General features: G+C 34.7%; 1 protein-coding gene across 3 annotated transcripts in view; it reads left to right on the top strand.

Annotated features, from left to right (window-relative positions):
* The window catches only part of CELSR1 (cadherin EGF LAG seven-pass G-type receptor 1), a 258,025-nt gene that overhangs the window by 167,163 nt on the left and 70,331 nt on the right, over nucleotides 1–20,531 (top strand). For all 3 annotated transcript variants that reach the window (XM_053716613.1, XM_053716612.1, XM_053716611.1), the window contains exons 6-9: nucleotides 11,343–11,500; nucleotides 11,761–11,924; nucleotides 12,877–13,002; nucleotides 13,950–14,116. In XM_053716613.1, the coding sequence (XP_053572588.1) occupies nucleotides 11,343–11,500; nucleotides 11,761–11,924; nucleotides 12,877–13,002; nucleotides 13,950–14,116 (615 nt within the window). The remainder of the gene's footprint in view (nucleotides 1–11,342; nucleotides 11,501–11,760; nucleotides 11,925–12,876; nucleotides 13,003–13,949; nucleotides 14,117–20,531) is intronic.

Here is a 20,531-nt window from a genome sequence, read left to right as displayed (position 1 = left end):
ATACATGCTTTATGGATGTACACTTCTGACACCTGTTTACGAATAATATGAATCAGTACTATTGAAAAAAACATCATATAGTGCTAACCTTATCCAACTATATCATAGTTAATGTCATAAACTCTATTAGATCACTATACGAAGAGCGCATAACTCTTTACTCAATACTTTCAGGCTAAGTATGGACGGAAAAAACTACACGTCCCATAAGTCCTCCTTTGTACTAACTATCGAGCCCATAACAACATTACGTCACACGCTAAATCGCGTGTCCAATCATCAAGGGCACTGAATAACTAACGTACCTTTCTAACGTCCTAGAAATAGTCACGTCTTAAGCTAAACGTATTACGTTACTACGCTCAGGCACGTATGACCTATTACACAATAGAACCACTCCAAGAGGCTATATATACACCTGCACAGGAAGTTTGTGGGATATCTTCATCACAAGAATCACATTCCAACATACTCCAGGAGGTTGACGAAATCAGAATAGCCACACGATCCGGCATCCAGAAAGAGATTCTATTACCTACATATACCCCCAGTGCGGCATACTTACCTCATTAGAGTGGGGTAATATCTGGTAAGGGTATTTCATACCAATTTTTTATCTCATCTGATATAAGGCGATTCATCATTGACTGACTATATCCTAAGGATTTGCATGAACTATTCAATTTATTTCCAGTTATAGTGGATGTACAGGCGCTGTCAAAACCTTTTCTGTCTATATATATATATATATATATATATATATATATATATATATATACTGTGTATATATATATATACATATATATATATATCATGATATTTTGATAACGTATATCTATACCTATAAATATACATGATTATATATACTATATACAGATCTATTTAGGAATATCTATTTACAAATACATACAACATATTCTGCATATGTGCAGAACATTGGAATGTGAAATATTTACACTAAATACATAGTTAAAGCCTAAAAATGAATATTGCATACATATGCTTTAAATGTTTTCATCTACTTAAAGGCAAAGGGCTCCAATGCACACAGACACACACATATATATATATATATATATATATATATATATATATATATATATATATATATATATATATATATATATGTATACATATATATATGTATACATATGTATTTATGTGTTTATATTATATGTCTGTAAATACATATTTACACATATAAATACATACATATATATATATATATATGTATATGTATGTGTGTATATGTATGTATATATATATGTATGTGTGTATATGTATATATATATATATGTACGTGTGTATATGTATGTATATATATATGTATGTGTGTATATGTATATATATATATATGTACGTGTGTATATGTATGTATATATATATGTATGTGTGTATATGTATATATATATATATATATATACATATATATATATATATATATATATATATATATATATATATATATATGTACATACATACACATCTTTAGAGATGTATATGTATGTGTCTCAATGTTAAAGCATTCTGCCTGCCTTTTTGCCCCCTATCTTTGAGCCTTTATAACTTTTGTGTTCAATATTTTTTTTTCCAGTTATTTAAAAGTATGTTATTATTTGTTTGCCTTTAGTGATTATGCTACTCAGGAATTCCATTACCACTTAGTATAAATTGGTGCTCATTGCCTTTAGCAATTTTTATTTACACCAAGGCTAAGCTACAATGTATTCTCACTGGCTTGTATTAGTCCACTGCTAGTTGCCGCTGGCCCTGTTAGTTATGGTTTTATCTTGGTAGTGTAATCATCAATGAGCATTCTGAGCACTGAAGCAGTGAAGGGTGGCCTGGGAAATTAGATTTCCCTCTTTTTCATCCACTGGATTATTGGTCCAAGGCCAGTGGGTTAATGAAATATTTTTTCAAGGTTGGCTGGATGCCTAATGAGAAGGAGGATGTTTATACCTAGCAGTGTTTTATGTAAGATCCTTGAAAGTTTCAAGAAAAAAAACTTGACTTACATAGTACCAAAATATGCCTACTTGTCTGTTTTTTGTGTTAATTGTCAAGTCTTGCGTTGCCAGGTGTTGCTGTAGAAATTATCTTGTACATACTTAAAGGAACAGTCTACTCTAACATATCTATTGTTTAAAAAGATAGATAACAACTTTACGCATCAGCTTTGCACAACCAACACTATTATATTAATATACATTAACCTTTAAACCTCAACATTTCTGCCTGTTTCTAATCCTCTGCAGGCAGCCCCTTATCTCAATGCATTTTATCAGCTTTTCACAGCTAGACAGTGCTAGTTCATATATGACATATAGATAACATTGTACTCACTCCTGTGGAGTTATTTATGAGTCAGCACTAATTGGCTAAAATGCAAGTCTGTAAATAGCACTGAGATAAGGGGGCTGTCTGTATATTAATATAACAGTCTTGGTTGCGTTAATAAAGAGATAATCTTTTTCAACAATAACATTTTTAGAGTAGACTGTCCCTTTAAGGTAACCATTTATTTAATATTGAAATTTTACATGTTAATGTTTCAATTATTATTACATTTGAAAATGTTTGTCTGCCAAAAATGTATTTTATTGCCTATTCACGTTTCACTGATCAAGGGGGTGGAGTGATATGATAAACTGAATTTGATCAGTCTTGTTGAGACCTGAGAAAGTGTGGATACTATTAAAATGTTACTTTATGTTCAGCACCCTGGACTTTTGAGTTTAGTATCCCTTAAACACAATTTTTTTTAATGTCATCCCCATTTTAAATATAATCAAACATGTCTGATCCGTAGAATCATTCTGTTTTCTATGCGCACGCAAATGCATGCGCTCCCATGTGTGCATGTATATGAAGCGGGACAATTGGAATGAGTTCTCCTATTTGGACAATCTGGGTTACTCAGAAGCTTTTCGGTATACAGTCAAGGAAAATTTAGGTTTTCATAAATTAAAGGATCTTTCCATTAGTCATTTGTGAATTGCCATGCAATAAATAAATGTTTTTTTCTTTAGCTGTTCAGTGACTGAATGTCTGTATTCTCATAATAGTAATGCTGGTTTCCTAGTAATTTCTAGCAAGACTAATTATTTTCTGTGACCTACGTGCCACTCAGACTGATAAAACACCAGTTGGCAAGCTGAAAAAGTTAACTGAAATCTTCATTTCAGCATGTCTGGCTGTTCCTATAATTTGTGGTTTCTAAAATTCACCACAAACAATACCATCTCCTTTGATGCACAGGAGAAAGATTACGTTCGTTTTACCTGGTGAACAAAAGAAAACCTGTCAGCACCTCAGCCCTGGCAATTCTGTTGTATTCATATTTAATGCCATATTTTCTTTAAGTTATACTAAAATGCATATAACATTGTAGTTGCAGTTATTTTTTACATATACAGTAGAAACAGTGCACCTTGTATTAGTATGTGCTTCTATAGAGGGGTCTAAATCCCCCCCCCCCCTCTTCTGGTTATACACATCTAGATTTGGCACCTGGACTCTGGCATATTTAGATATTATTTTCACTCTAAACTCTTCCCACCCCAACAGTTTTAGCTTTTAGTTGCCTCATATATTTCCCAAAAACAGAGGCATGGGGCACATGTAGATTCCCCCCCCCCCCCCCCAATCAACCAGGGATTGAAAAAATATGTATAAATAATTAGAGGGACACTAAAGTCAGAAATAAAATTTAATGATTCAGACATCGAACCATAGTGATGGTTTTGATCCAGGTTGGCAGTGGCATTGCAGCGTGCACAAGCTGGTGTCTCTGTGGAGAAGCCTGAACAGAGTGTGGCTCCAAAAAGTTTGCAGGGGGATCTACCCTGTTCTCTGCGTGTAGACCCACATTTCACAAAGTAGAAGGGTGCCACAACTTGCGTCCACATCTGGATCTGGAGATCACCAGAGAAGCTGCCCGTGGCTGGGAGCACTGCGGGAGGTGGCTGAGTATCTAAGGTAAGGCTCAGAGGTAGAGCTGAAAACCTGTGGAAGGGAGAACAGAATATCTCTCCCTTAGGAAGCTCTGGGAAACCCTGCGCCTGACTCCCATGCCCCACCTAAGGGTGGCATCTTTCACCTGGAGGAAATTTCTGTTAACTTGAGTGGTGAGGAGTGACCGGACTAAGGGATCACTACAGGCAAATATCTTTTTATGTAGAAATCTGGCAGGTGGGGGGTTACTTTGGTTTTAGATTAGGGATTTTTGTGCCAAGATAAAGAACTTAAAGTGAATGTAAATTTTGATGCTAAAGTGCCCGGTTTTTAAGAATTTGATTAAAAACAGGGGCACTTTAATTCATCAAAATTTACATTTCATTCCTGTTGTGAAAAAAAAAAACTTACCTTTTAAACTTGACAGCAGCTCCAGCTTCCTCCGGTCGTCGCAAGCCATTTCTGATGTCAGAAATGATGGATAGGTCATCCTCCAATCAAGGCTTCCCCCCCGGGGGAATCAGTGTCTGATTCAATGCTGTAATTGGAGGAAGCCGGATTCCTCATTTTAGACCCAGGAAGAGGCTTTGCAACGGGTGGAGGAAGCTGGAGCTGCTGTGAAGATTAAAAGGTACGTTTTTTTTTCACAACAGGAGTGAAATGTAAATTTTGATGAATTAAAGTGCCCCTGTTTTTAATCAAATTTTTAAAAACTGGACACTTTAGCATCAAAATTTACATTCACTTTAATCTTTTTACTGCAATGCCCTACAAATTTTATTTTCAGGGCAATTGTTAGAGTAGGTGTTAGTATAGGTTTTTTATTTTTGGGCGGGCTTTTCTTTGTAAGGGGACTTTAGTTTTAGGATGGGAATAACTGTGGGGGGAGGTATTTTTGGTAGTGCTTTGGTTTTTTTTGTAATGTGTTTGTGTTTTTTATTTTTTGTAATGTTAGTGTTTATTATTTTGTGTAACTTAGCTGGTGTTAGGTTAGGGGTCTTGGGGGGGTTAGCTGTTAGGTAGCTAAGTAGTGTAGGAGTAGTTTGTGTTAGGGGTTGTGGCAGTTTAGAGGTTAATAGGTTAAGGGTTAATAGGTATGGGGTTGTTTGCATTGGGGGTTGTGGTGGTTTAGGGGTTAATAGGCTTGGGATGTTTGCAGTGGGGTTATTTGTGGTATAGGGGTTAAGTAGTGTAGGGTTATTGTGGTATAGGGTTTAATAGGTTAGGATGTTTATTGCTGTCGTTTATTGTTGATATAGGGGTTAACAGGTCAAGAAATTTATTGCGGTGGGCTGTTTATTGGTGGTATAGGGGTTAATAATTCAGGACGTTTAATGCAGTGTGCTATTGGCGGTTTAGAGATTAAGTAGTGAAGCATTCGTTTGGGACGGTGGGTTATGTCGGTTTAGGCATACATAGCATTTATCATTTAATTTTTATTTTTTTTAATGTCCCCCAATAAACAAAGTCTTTTTAAAAAAAAAAAAAAAAAAACAGCATGAAGCAGTCTATGGGAACTGTGTGTTCCCTGTAAATATATATGTATATGCTTATATACATGTATGTGCTAATATATGTATACACATAGAAACACTTAAATATATATGTATACACATAGAAACACTTAAATATATATTTATATACATATATATTTACATCTGCTGCCTATCTCTGCGTGACTTACCTCCTTCACTGCGATAGGTTCTCATGCCGAGTCTGACGGCATAAGACCGAGGCATTTGCGTGCGCTGGTATTACTAAGTGTACGGAAAATAAATGACAGCTCACACTTTTTTTGCCGCATAAACTTTCTCTACAGTTAGCCAGTTTGAACCATACAATGCATTGTGAGGTGTTCAAGTGCCAAATATAACTGGCTTTCTGGAAACTTCCTGACATTGTAAGACAGATGTTTGAGTAGCCTTTCACCTTTTTATTAGCTACTGACGTATTGATGTCATTCAGATGGCTTCCTCTATATTTTTGCAGCCTTTCATGTTCTCTGTGCTCGTGTAAAGTTTGTAGATAATCATTATTTTTCCTTGATGAAAAATAAACTAATGTGATTTTTGTCACATTGTAGATTCCAGATTTTCTTTTTTTGAAAGCTGATAAAATAATCTTTGGTACATTTTGTTTAGATCATAGATCATATAAAATATTTAGTATAACAGTCAAACAGATATTAAACACAAATTGGGAGCTGCATGCTTCATATCAAAGAACACATTTGCAATCAATAATGTAGTTTTGTTTTGTCAGAGTAGTATATTTTATACACTGATTTTCCAGTATCACAGAGCAAAATGACCCTTACCAACCAATAACAACCTTTTACATGTATATGGTATATAAATATGTACAGGCATACCTCGTTTTATTGCGCTTTGCAGTTATTGCTCTTTTTACAAATTAAAGGTTTGTGGCAACTCTGTGTTGAGCAAGTCTATCGGTGCCATTTTTCCAACATATATACACATATAAACACATAAATACACATAAACACACATACACACAAACACACACATTTTTATATTTATTTATATATATATATATATATATATATATATATATATATATATATATATATATAGTGTGTGTATATATATATATATATATATATACACACACACACACACCACCAACAAAAATATTAGGACTCACTGAAGGTCCGGATAATGGTTAGCATTTTTTAGCAATAAAGTATTTTTTAATTAAAATATTTACATTGTTTTTTTTAGACATAATGCTGTTGCACACTTGAAGGGACACTGAACCCAAATTTTTTCTTTCATGATTCAGATAGCGTGTGCAATTTTAAGCAACTTTCTAATTTACTCCTATTATCAAAATTTCTTCATTCTCTTGGTATCTTTATTTGAAAATAAAGAATGTAAGTTTAGATGCCGGCCCATTTTTGGTGAACAACCTGGGTTGTCCTTGCTGATTGGACATTACCAATAAACAAGTGCTGCCCAGGGTTCTCAACCATAATTTGTCTGGCTCCTTAGCTTAGATGCCTTCTTTTTCAAATAAAGATAGCAAGAGAAAAAAGAAAAATTGATAAAAGGAGTAAGTTAGAAAGATGCTTAAAATTGCATGCTCTATCTGAATCATGAAGGAAAAAATTTGGGTTTAGTGTCCCTTTAATAGACTACAGTATAGTGTAAATATAACTTTTATATGCACTGGGAAACAAAAACAATGAGTGTGACTCACTTTGCTATATTCACTTGGAACCAAACCCGCAATAACTCTGAGGTGCACCTGTATTGTTGTTCACACGTGTGCAGTAGAAATAAAAAAACAGGCATTCATATGATTTTATTTATGTGATGCATTCATATCTGTGTAGGCTTACCATCCTTATCAGCCAATAAACAGCATGTCCTTCAACCAACGCATTTCTTGCTAAAAAAATATTGTTAAAGCGGCTCTTTCAAATGTATGATGGAAATTATAGTTTATTTTTTTTACCTAGCGGGAAAAAGCAGCAGACAGAACTGATCATACTCCCCTGCCAATACCCCTAGATAATATCAGGACTGTTTATTTCCTGTTTGCTTTGTTGTGATTCTCTCCATTTTGCAGCGGTTTGGTACATTTTAGTTTTTTCCATTTGAAAACCAAGTCACCAACTTTTGAGTAAAACTGTAATTACTGGAGTATTTTGCTGGACGTTACCTGCTATACAGGTAGTGGTTACATTGAAGCTACAGAGCGTGACTGTTTAACGAGAACTGTTCCCAGTAGAATATCTTTATAAATGAGACCATTGTTCCCAGATCCTTTCGTTGCCGTACCTCTTGTTCGGAGCTTTGTTACAAAGCTAATGTATGCATAAGCACTGAACGCCTAGGAACTGTTTTACATTACAGGTGAAACTGAGCAAATATTGGGGGAACAGCCTCATGTTTAAATAAATATAAACAGTGTTTTTTCCCCAGCTTGGTTTTACATATACAGATAAAAATGATATTATAAGAAACTTAACCAAAAGGTTAAACTGGTAGATTCCTCCCTAAGAACAGGGACATTTATCACTATAAGCCCTAATTGGCTTCAGCAGAGGAGATACAATAAGAGAACAGCCTTTTAAACCTAGATTATAATATGGCGGCACCTGTTATATTATAGAGACTAAAACATTACACAAATGTATTTAATATTTTAAACAGCTAAATATAATTTAAATACCTCTGCATATTACTCTCAGACCAATCTTTGGATACATCATTAAATATAAGTTATAATTATGTGTATTTGTATTTAGTTTTTATGTCCATTTAAATGTTTAAATATAAATATGCACAAAACATAAAAAAATCTGGCACTCTCTGGCAACCACACAGCTAAATTAAATGACACACAGCTAAATCTAAAATGTTAGAGTACTGGTGTGTACCCAGGGCTGTTAGTTTTGCAGTTCAGTTTCATAGTGTAGTCCATTTTCCTTTTTATATATATGTATAATATTTATATATATTCTATTTAAAACAACTTTTGCTATATTTGGTTTTTCTCTAGTGGCATTTTATTAAATTGACCAGAAGAATTTCATCCCTTACAAAAAAAAAAAAAGCAACAAACTTTTTTTTTTGTTTTGTTGTGTTTTATTTTTTGTAAATTAATTATATTTTCACTGATTACCACTCTTTCTCTGTAATGGTTGACTGGAACAGTCTCTGCAGAACTACTGTTTAACAGGGAAACACAGCCATAAACAAATTTATATATGCATTTAAAATAAAGTAGATATTCAGGTAGAACATTCAATTTTTAAGACAATTTTCAAATGACTTCTATCATCAATTTGCTTTGTTCTTTTGGCATCCTTAATTGAAAAGCATACCTAGGTAGGTCCAGCAAAGGCAATGCACTATTGCTGATTGGTGGTTCTGTACATTTGCCTTTTTGGATCACAAGTTGTGGTCAGCTAGTTTCCAATAGTGCATTGCTGGCTGCTCTAGAGCTGGCTTTACCTATGTGTTTAACCAATTTTGTGTTGGTTAAACACATAATTATATTCAAGCAAAAGTGTCATAAAAAATTCTCTAACACATGAGAGCATCTCTTTTTGCACTTATGTTCCTTTAAATGGACATTAAACACTTTGAAATGGTAATATAAAATGATAAATCATATATATATATATATATATATATATATATAAACTCTACAGTATACTTTCATTATTTATTTTGTCCCCTTTTTTGTCACAGCAGAGAAAGCAACCTAAGTTACAAAATAGCTGCTCCCATTGTTTTATAGGCATTAAAACTTTAAACTTATTTTATCATTATTTAAACAACAAATACAACTTTTAAAAATACATCTACCTGTTATTCTCAGACTAATCTTTTCTTTGAATGCATCATTCTATCTAGCGTGTTTTTTTTAGTGTTTAACGTCCCTTTAAAGCACATGTATTGAACACAAAAATCACTTGTTCTGAAAGTGCTGATCTGAATTTCATAAATATGTAGGGTGGCCTATAAATTTGTATGTTTATTAATTATATGTTTGTATAGGTTCTAAATAATATTTGAGCTGTAGTTATAGTTTACATTTGTTTGCAAACCACAACTTTAAAGGGACAGTAAACTCACAATTACATTTTCATGATTTGGATAGAGCATGTCATTTTAAACAACTTTCCAATTTACTTCAGTTATCAAATTTGTTTTGTTCTCTTGGTATTATTTGTTGGAGAGTAAACCTAGGTGGGCTCATAGGACTTCAGGAGAGTGCACGTGTCTTTACACTTTATGGCAGCCGTGTTTTTAACTTTTTATAACATTTTTATAAACAATGTTGCAAGCACTACTTCCATAGGCTTCTACAGACACGTGCACACTCCTGAAGTCCTATGAGACCATTCAAAAAAATAATACCAAGAAAACAAAGCAAATTTGATAATAGAAGTAAATATGAACATAGTTTAAAATTGCATGCTCCATCTAGACCATAAAAGTTTAATTTTGACTTTACTGTCCCTTTAAAAGGACACGATACCCCAAAAACGTTGTGTTCTAGATAAAAGAGAATGTTTCAAAATGTATTACAGAGGGTTTTTTTTAATTGTTTTTTTTTAAACGCAATGTTCCTGTACTTAATGAATCAACTTTTTTTGTGGGAGTTGTATAAGCCAATGAGTAGTAGAGTCTCATAGCGTTACCCAGTCCTGTAGTGCCCTCCCTGTTAGTTTCACTTTAAAATGAAACAGCTTTTTTAAAGCGAAATATTTTTACCATGTTTAGTTGCTGCTGTTTCATATACATAAGAGAAAATGTGTCCCTTTAAAGGGACAGTAAAGTCAAAATGAAACTTTCACGATTCAGATAGAGCATGCAATTTTATACAACTTTCCAATTTACTTCTGTTAGCAAATTTGCTTTGTTCTCCTGGTATCTTTTATTAAAGGGTAACGCTAGGTAGGCTCATAAGAGTTCAGGAGTGTGCACGTGTCTTTAGTACTCTATGGTAGCAGTGTTTTACAACATTGTATAACAAAGCTACAAATAATGTTTCAAAACCCAGCTACCATAGAGTACTAAGGACACATGCACACTCTTGAGCTCTTGTGAGCCTACCTAGTTTTACTCTTCAATAAAAGATACCAAGAGAACAAAGCAAATTTGATAACAGAAGTAAATTGGAAAATTTGTTTAAATTTGCATGCTCTGAATCATGAAAGTTTTTAATTTTGACTTTACTGTCCCTTTAAGTACAAAAAAACTCACTCAAAATTAAAATGATTTCAAAAAAGTTATTTCAGTATATTGGAGGAAGTGTCTGCCTTTGTTTAACCCTATGAGCACCAGAGAGGGGTGGTAGTACATATTTGCTTTGCTGGCTTCCCTGGGACCCAGTGTGTTAATAATGAAATTAGAAGGTAGGTTTGTCACAGAGCATGATTCAGTGGTTCCTTAGAAGTCTAAGTTCCAGACAAAATATACTGTTGATGGGGAAGTTAGATTTGTACTAGAGGAGGAGGGTTGATGGGCTGTGGTATTAAGTAGCTGCTGCTGTACTGTGTCAGTGAACAGGATTTGGAATTTGATATTGTTGCGCAACAGAGTCTTTTATTGGTTGTAAATGTAATACTAACAAGCAGGGCAAGCAGACCTGGCCCAGGAGAACGACGTGGGAGACGGGTACATGAGAACTTGGCAGACTAATATTCAGTTGTGCTCTTTAAAAAAAAAAAATTACACTGGTGACCTTTGGCATATAGAGAAAAAATGTCTCTCTCGCATACACATATATGTTGATATAGAACCAGTGATGATGTGAGCATATCCCATTGTTTGTGTTCATTTCATATGAATAAGAATGCTCTTGTATGCTACAAATAATAACCACAAGTGACACTTCTCTTGCAGCCTAACATTGGAAGGTTGGGTATTCCCCATGGACCATCTGGAGAGAAGGTGGCTGTGGTTACGGTTGACGATTGTGACACCGCTGTTGCCATACGATTTGGAAACCTCATCAAAAACTATACTTGTGCTGCTCAAGGGACCCAAACAGGTTCTAAAAAGTAAGTTCTGATTAAATGAATGGTTGAATTAACAGAGCAGTTTTTGTTCATTTACTGGATTAATATTACATCAGTGACATGTACTCACCAGTGTTTGCAGCTCATGGGAAGGATTTTACCTATGTGTAATTTGAGAGTGTCATTTTTGTATCAGAATGTGCCCTTAGTATTTTTTTGTTTTTTTCACGTTTTAAATATCCAGTACCATGAACTTAGTTCTTTGTTGCTTTAATGGCTTTTATGAACTTTTCTAATCACAGGTCTCTGGACTTGACTGGACCTCTTTTACTCGGAGGCGTTCCTAACCTGCCGGAGGACTTCCCAGTGCAGAACCGACAGTTTATTGGATGTATGAGGAATTTAACTATTGACAATAAACCAATAGACATGGCCAGCTTTATAGCCAACAATGGCACTTTAGAAGGTACTGTGCTGTTACTTCATGTTCTGTATTTTTATTTTTGATAATTTTTTATGATAACTGTGTATGTATACTCCATAAAAAGCAGGGGTTAAAAGACCACTAAATACAGCAGAATGTAATAATTGATAAATACACAATAAAATGACAATGCAATTGCACTTTAAATTTGAAATGAGCAGTAGAATATTTTCTGGCAAATTGCAAAGTCCCCCCCTCGTATCATGTGACAGCCATCAGCCAATCAATAAGTATATCATGTGCAATTTTGCACATGCTCTGTTGGTGCTGGAGCCTCAGAAAATGTGCATATTTGATAATTGAAGTATATTGTAAAGTATTTTTAAATTGAATGTTTTATCTTAATTATGAAACTTTAATTTTGACTTTAGTGGCCCTTTAACATATAACATCTTTTAACACATAACATCCTGTAGGTAGAGCGAAAGTCAAATACATTGATCTGTTTTATATATATATATATATATATATATATGTATATATATATATATATATATATATATATATATATATATATATATATATATATATATATATATTATGTTTTTGAGATAATGTTTTTGAGATTATTTTGAGATAATTAATATTACATATCGTATATTGCTGGTTATTGTTATCTGTTTCATGAGTTTATTAATATATATATATATATATATATATATACAGTATATATATATATATATTAATAAACTCATGAAACAGATAACAATAACCAGCAATATACGATATGTAATATTAATTATCTCAAAATAATCTCAAAAACATTATCTCAAACATAATTATGTTAAAGATATTAAGTCAGATAGATACAAGTCACATTTCAGTATAAAGTGTAAATACGCTTAAACACACCACAAAAATATGCAACTTAATAGAGTTATTATAAATTTCTTGAGGACCTAAATATTAAAACTCTGAAATATTGCTTTGCAAGGTTGTGCAGCCAAGAAGAATTTCTGTGACATGAATTACTGTCAGAATGGAGGAACATGTGTCAATAAATGGAACACATACTATTGTGAGTGTCCTCTTCATTATGGTGGAAAAAACTGTGAGCAAGGTAAGTCATTTGTTTACACTGGTCTTCTTTTAAGTATGTTTATTTTCTATGTCCCCCCTTTTGAGGAAAAATTGGGTATGCATGATAAGAAAATCAAGGGGGTGCTTGCTTGTGCAAATGCAAGAGTCCTGGAATGCATTACTTAAATGGACATAAAAGTATTTTTTTTCCATATATGCATAGCATTTAGCAGCAATTTTAGGGACCAATCAACACTAACAATATCTATTGAGCTTATTAAAGACCACTATTTAAAGATGATGCAAAAAAATATTTTATTTGAAGGCCCACTTTTAGATGCAACCAAATATTGCATTGCAAAAGGAAAAAAAAAATCTTCAAAGAAAATACATTTTAGTGCATTTAAAATGGGTAAATTACAGTAAAACTGAGCAAAATAAATAATCAAAGTATCTTACAAAGCATTTAATACTTAACATTTTGAGCTTTACACCTGTGTTGGAATTGTTAATGTTAAATAATTAGTTTGGGGAAAAAGCAGTCTGTATTATTACAGCAAGCCACCTTGCTCAAATATACATTTTTCTTAAAATTTAATTTTTTGCTAAAGGGGATGCTCAAAATATTTTTGTCATCCCTATGAAATAATGTACATTTAAACTAATCTAGCTGTATTAGTTGTGTAACTATTGGCTGAGAGAAACTTCCTGTTAATGTTGGTTGGCTGATATTTGCTTCCTGCGGATGCTTATTGGTTTATAGGAACTTTGTGCAAATACTGATTGAACATTAGTATGAGGTACCTCTAATCCAATAAACATTACTAGGAAGAGCATAGCCGTTTTTTCTTCATATTTTTTCTGTAAAAAATGGCACTGCATTTAAATGTTGTTTTCCTTATAGATGACAACATTTTTGAGTATGATGTTCCTTTAAATAAGTACTGTTGTTTCAATAATATAAAATATATATATATTTTTTCCCAGTAATGCCTTTCCCTCAACACTTCAAAGGAGAAGGAATTGTGTTTTGGACTGAGATGGATATAACTGTTTCTGTGCCTTGGTTCATTGGCTTGATGTTCAGAACTAGACAACCTACTGCCCTGTTATTACAAGCAAATGCTGGGTCTTCATCACAGATTAATATACAAGTAAGTATGTAGATAACCCTGGTAATACCAGAATAGTCCTAAATAATGTGAAAAACAGATATCTTCATTCAGACCAGCGGTATTGGTGTTAAAGGGACATTGTACACTAGATTTGTCTTTGCCTAAATGTTTTATAAATGATCCATTTATATAGCCCATCTGTTTGTTTGTTTTTTGTAAAAATTTATAGTTTTGCTTATTTTTTAATTTAATTGTGCTGATTTTCAGAGTCCTAACCAAGTCCCAACCTTTTTGGATGTATACTGATGTATATTGCATGCAGTTATATGAAAATGGGTGTATACAGTTCCTTTAATCCTTATTTCATATTATACAGTCTCTTCCTCAAAATTCCACTCTCAATTACATAATGATTTATATGAATGTACAAAATAAGTAACTGCTCCTATAGACTGTCACAAACCAGAATAACCAGTCTACATTTGTAGTAAATGGACGGGGCTGCATTAAAGTGAGTGATCACTGCTAAAGTTTATAGGCACTTAAGAGGACTGCTATTATATTATAAATACTCTGGGTATTTGGAAAATTGAGAGCAATATCTCAAGCCTATTAATACTTTTACTTAAAACAAGGTTTCAAGTAACATAACCGAAACTATATCTACTGCAGTTGTGCAGTTTACAACTTTATTTACAGTAAAGAGAGAGAGAGAGTAGTAAAAGAACTGAAGACGTATGAAGGTTACACTATTTATAGATAAGACTAGAATTTTAAGGGGCTTTATATATATAGATAGATAGACAGACAGACAGAGATAGATTGATTGATTTTCCTGCTAATGCTTATTTGCAAATACGAATTAAAAATATATAACTGTCAGCTAAAGAGCATTAGCAGGAAGTATCTATAAGCCAATGAGCACTAGCAGGAAGTATCTATAAGCCTATGAGCACTAGCAGGAAGTATCTATAAGCCAATGGCCTCTAGTTATCAAGCTCCGTACGTACCTGCCTTCGCCGGCCCCAATACGCTCGCCTCACATCGCCGCCGCGGACCTGAATACGTTCGCCAAAGTTATCAAAAAAGCTGTCAAAAAGCCGTGCACCAAGTACGGGGCGATGAGCAGCGGACTGTGATAGTTATCACTCATCCGATCTCGCTGCTCTTCGGCTTTTCTACAGCTTTATTGATAAGCTGTCACTAAGCACCCACACTATACTATACTGTTCTACCCCCTATACCGCCGCCCCCGGAGCCCCCCGCAACTAAATAAAGTTATTAACCCCTAAACCGCCGCTCCTAGACCCTGCCGCAACTATAATAAATGTATTAACCCCTAAACCGCCGCTCCCGGACCCCGCCGCAACTATAATAAATGTATTAACCCCTAAACCGACGCTCCCGGACCCCTCCGCCACCTACATAATACCTATTAACCCCTATCCTGCCCCCCTATACTGCCACCACCTATAATAAATTTATTAACCCCTATCCTGCCGATCCCGTACCCCGCCACAACTAAATAAATTGTTTAACCCCTAAACCGCCGCTCCCGGACCCTGCCGCCACCTATATTAAACTTATTAACCCCTAATCTGCCCCCCCTACACCGTTGCCACCTATAATAAATTTATTAACCCCTATCCTGCCCCCCCATACAGCCGCCATCTTATATTAAACTAATTAACCCCTAAACCTAAGTCTAACACTAACCCTAACACCCCCCTAACTTAAATATTATTTTAATAAATCTAAATAAAAATTACTCTTATTAACTAAATTAATCCTATTTAAAACTAAATATAAAATAAACCCTAATATAGCTACAATATAACTAATAATTATATTGTAGCTATTTTAGGATTTATTTTTATTTTACAGATAACTTTGTATTTATTTTAACTAGGTACAATAGTTATTAAATAGTTATTAATTATTTAATAACTACCTAGTTAAAATAATTACAAAATTACCTGTAAAATAAATCCTAACCTAAGTTACAATTAAACCTAACACTACACTATCATTAAATTAATTAAATAAATTACTAGCCAATACCTACAATTAAATACAATTAAATAAACTAAACTAAATTACAAAAAAAACAAACACTAAATTACAGAAAATAAAAAAATATTAAAAGAATTTTAAACTAATTACACCTAATCTAAGCCCCCTAATAAAAAAAATAAATAAATAATAAAAGTCCCTACCCTATTCTACGTTAAAAAAGTAATCAGCTCTTTTACCAGCCCTTAAAAGGGCTTTTTGCGGGGCATGCCCCAAAGTAATCAGCTCTTTTGCCTGAAAAAAAAAATACAACCCCCCCCCAACATTAAAACCCACTACCCGCATACCCCTACTCTAACCCACCCAAACTGCCCTTAAAAAAACCTAACACTAACCCCCTGAAGATCTCCCTACCTTGAGTCGTCTTCACCCAGCCGGGCCAAAGTCTTCATCCGATGGGGCAGAAGAGGACATCCAGACCGGCAGAAGTCTTCATCCTATCCGGGCAGAAGAGGACATCCGGACCGGCAGACATCTTCATCCAAGCGGCATCTTCTATCTTCATCCATCCGACGAGGAGCGGCTCCATCTTCAAGACCTCCGGCGCGGAACATCCTTCTCCACCGACGACTACCCGACGAATGAAGGTTCCTTTAAGTGACGTCATTCAAGATGGCGTCCCTCGAATTCCGATTGGCTGATTGGCTGATAGAATCCTATCGGAATTAAGGTAGGAAAAATCTGATTGGCTGATTAAATCAGCCCATCAGATTGAAGTTCAATCCGATTGGCTGATCCAATGAGCCAATCGGATTGAACTTCAATCTGATTGGCTGATAGCATCAGCCAATCAGATTTTCCCTACCTTAATTCCGATTGGCTGATAGAATCCTATCAGCCAATCGGAATTCGAGGGACGCCATCTTGGATGACGTCACTTAAAGGAACCTTCATTCATCGGGTAGTCGTCGGTGGAGATGGATGTTCCGCGCCGGAGGTCTTGAAGATGGAGCCGCTCCTCGTCGGATGGATGAAGATAGAAGATGCCGCTTGGATGAAGATGTCTGCCGGTCTGGATGTCCTCTTCTGCCCGGATAGAATGAAGACTTCTGCCGGTCTGGATGTCCTCTTCTGCCCCATCGGATGAAGACTTTGGCCCGGCTGGGTGAAGACGACTCAAGGTAGGGAGATCTTCAGGGGGTTAGTGTTAGGTTTTTTTAAGGGCAGTTTGGGTGGGTTAGAGTAGGGGTATGTGGGTGGTGGGTTTTAATGTTGGGGGGGGTTGTATTTTTTTTTCAGGAAAAAGAGCTGATTACTTTGGGGCATGCCCCGCAAAAAGCCCTTTTAAGGGCTGGTAAAAGAGCTGATTACTTTTTAATGTAGAATAGGGTAGGGACTTTTATTATTTTTTTTATTTATTTTTTTATTAGGGGGCTTAGATTAGGTGTAATTAGTTTAAAATTCTTTTAATATTTTTTTATTTTCTGTAATTTAGTGTTTGGTTTTTTTGTAATTTAGTTTAGTTTATTTAATTGTATTTAATTGTAGGTATTGGCTAGTAATTTATTTAATTAATTTAATGATAGTGTAGTGTTAGGTTTAATTGTAACTTAGGTTAGGATTTATTTTACAGGTAATTTTGTAATTATTTTAACTAGGTAGTTATTAAATAATTAATAACTATTTAATAACTATTGTACCTAGTTAAAATAAATACAAAGTTACCTGTAAAAAAAATAAATAAATCCTAAAATAGCTACAATATAATTATTAGTTATATTGTAGCTATATTAGGGTTTATTTTGTAGGTAAGTATTTAGTTTTAAATAGGATTAATTTAGTTAATAAGAGTAATTTTTATTTAGATTTATTAAAATAATATTTAAGTTAGGGGGTGTTAGGGTTAGTGTTAGACTTAGGTTTAGGGGTTAATTAGTTTAATATAGATGGTGGCGGTATAGGGGGGGCAGGATAGGGGTTAATAAATTTATTATAGGTGGCGACGGTGTAGGGGGGCAGATTAGGGGTTAATAAGTTTAATATAGGTGGCGGCGGGGTCCGGGAGCGGCGGTTTAGGGGTTAAACAATTTATTTAGTTGCGGCGGGGTAGGGATCCGCAGGATAGGGGTTAATACATTTATTATAGGTGGCGGCAGTATAGGGGGCAGGATAGGGGTTAATAGGTATTATGTAGGTGGCGGAGGGGTCCGGGAGCAGCGGTTTAGGGGTTAAACAATTGATTTAGTTGCGGCGGGGTAGGGATCCGCAGGATAGGGGTTAATAAATTTATTATAGGTGGCATTCGGTACATCTGGAGTGACGTAAGAATCGATCTGTGTCGGACTGAGTCCGGCGGATCGTAGCTTACGTCACAAAATTCTACTTTTGCCAGTCTGTAGGGCTTGATAACTTAGGCGAATCAGCCTCGCCACAAATATGCTGCGGAATTCCAGCGTATTTGAGGTTGACGGCTTGATAACTAGAGGCCAATGAGTTTATTAGCTGGAAGAACAGTATTTATCAGCCAGTGAGCATTAGTAGAAATTGTTTATCAGCCAATGAGCATTAGCTGGAAGGACAGTATTTATCAGCCAGTGAGCATTAGTAGAAATTGTTTATCAGCCAATGAGCATTAGCTGGAAGAACAGTATTTATCAGCCAGTGAGCATTAGTACAAATTGTTTATCAGCCAATGAGTATTAGCTGGAAGAACAGTATTTATCAGCCAGTGAGCATTAGTAGAAATTGTTTATCAGCCAATGAGCATTAGCTGGATGAACAGTATTTATCAGCCAGTGAGCATTAGTAGAAATTGTTTATCAGCCCCAATGAGCATTAGCTGGAAGTACATTATTTATCAGCTAATTAGCACTAGCAGGAGGTACAGTATCTATAAGCCAATGAGCATTAGCTGGAAGACAAATATTTATCAGCTAATGAACATTAATAGGAAGTAACTATTATCCAATGAGCATTAGCTGAAAGAACAGTATATATCAGCCAGTGAGCATAAGCAGGAAGCATGTATCAGCCAATTAGCATTACCAGAAATTATCTGTCAGCAGATGGGTATTAGCAGGGATGAGGAATAAATATAACATGATTATATGTTTATGAATAAAACTGAGGGCTCGATGATATATTGTTCGCCAGCTCAAACCTTTTTTTCTCGCTGACACTCGCAGGGCTGCCCCGGTGCAATGATCGTAAAAAAGGGGCAGTCCCTGCGAGTGGCGAGATGGCTCCTATTAAAAGTAATGAAGCTCGCTGGATAGGGAAACTTCGCTCCTTAGTACGAAGTTATCAGAGAGCAGGGGGAGCACTTTAAAATTAAAATCCTGCAGCCAATATAACTCACATTACGCTGCTTTCTGCTTATAGCATCTTACATTTGCCTATATTTTAGTATGCATTTGTTTTTCTATTGGGGTTATAAGTGTTCGTATTGTTTTGACAAAAGCTTGCCACCTTTAAGTTGGCCAAAACAACCTGTGATAGCTGCAGTGCGAAAATCTTTATAGAATTACGCTGGGATTAGTGAGACATTGTCATATACGCCCATGGAACGCCCATGTTCAGACCAATTTACGAAAAAACAACAATTACGCTTTGCATTTTGTATTTATAAATTCAAATTTCTGTGTGATTTTTGCACATTCAGTGTACTACAATTACGATTTATGCTGTGAATATTTAATTTGATTTATTACCGTGTACATTACATACTAATTTTACCTTTTTGTTAACATTCGATTTTTGATGAAGAATTTTGTTACGATTTTTGATGCACCTTAACAATACAATTTTTCCCTGCTTATTTTTGTGTGAATGATTCAAATATTTGTTTTGTATAATGTTTAAAATACAAATTTTGTTGTGCACATTTCATATGAAAATGCAGTATACACCCCTTAGCGAGACACCCTGTTTTCAGGGTAAAAAATGGCTTTAGATCATTCCACCAGGGAAATAGAAGGACTGGCGAGCATTCTTTAATAATCTCGCCAGCCCAGAGAGCTTTCAATCATCGAGCCCTGAGTAAAGAAACATGCAAAACAGTTATCTCAAATAAAAATGCTACCTATATCTTGATTTGATGTTTATTTTTTTAATTATTTTTTTAATTTAGCAAAATAGGATATGTTTTAGATCCAATTGGAAATGAACTTAATGGTATTTATTTCTTAAAGGACCACTTAACACAGTAGAATAGCATAATTAATACATGCACAATAAAAGGACAATGCAAAAGCACTAAGTTTAGATTTCAAATGAGAAGTCATTTACATTTTCCTTCATAATGCATCATGTGACAGCCATCAGCCAATCACAACATGTATATACATATAGTCTGTGAATCTTGCACATGCTCAGTAGGAGCTGGTGCCTCAGAAAATGAGCATATAAAAATATTGTGCACATTTAGATAATGAAAGTGAAT

This window comes from Bombina bombina, chromosome 6, assembly GCF_027579735.1.
Source record: "Bombina bombina isolate aBomBom1 chromosome 6, aBomBom1.pri, whole genome shotgun sequence".
NCBI lineage: Eukaryota > Metazoa > Chordata > Amphibia > Anura > Bombinatoridae > Bombina > Bombina bombina.
Note: the sequence above shows the minus strand (reverse complement) of the source record. Positions and strands in the feature narration are given on the sequence as shown.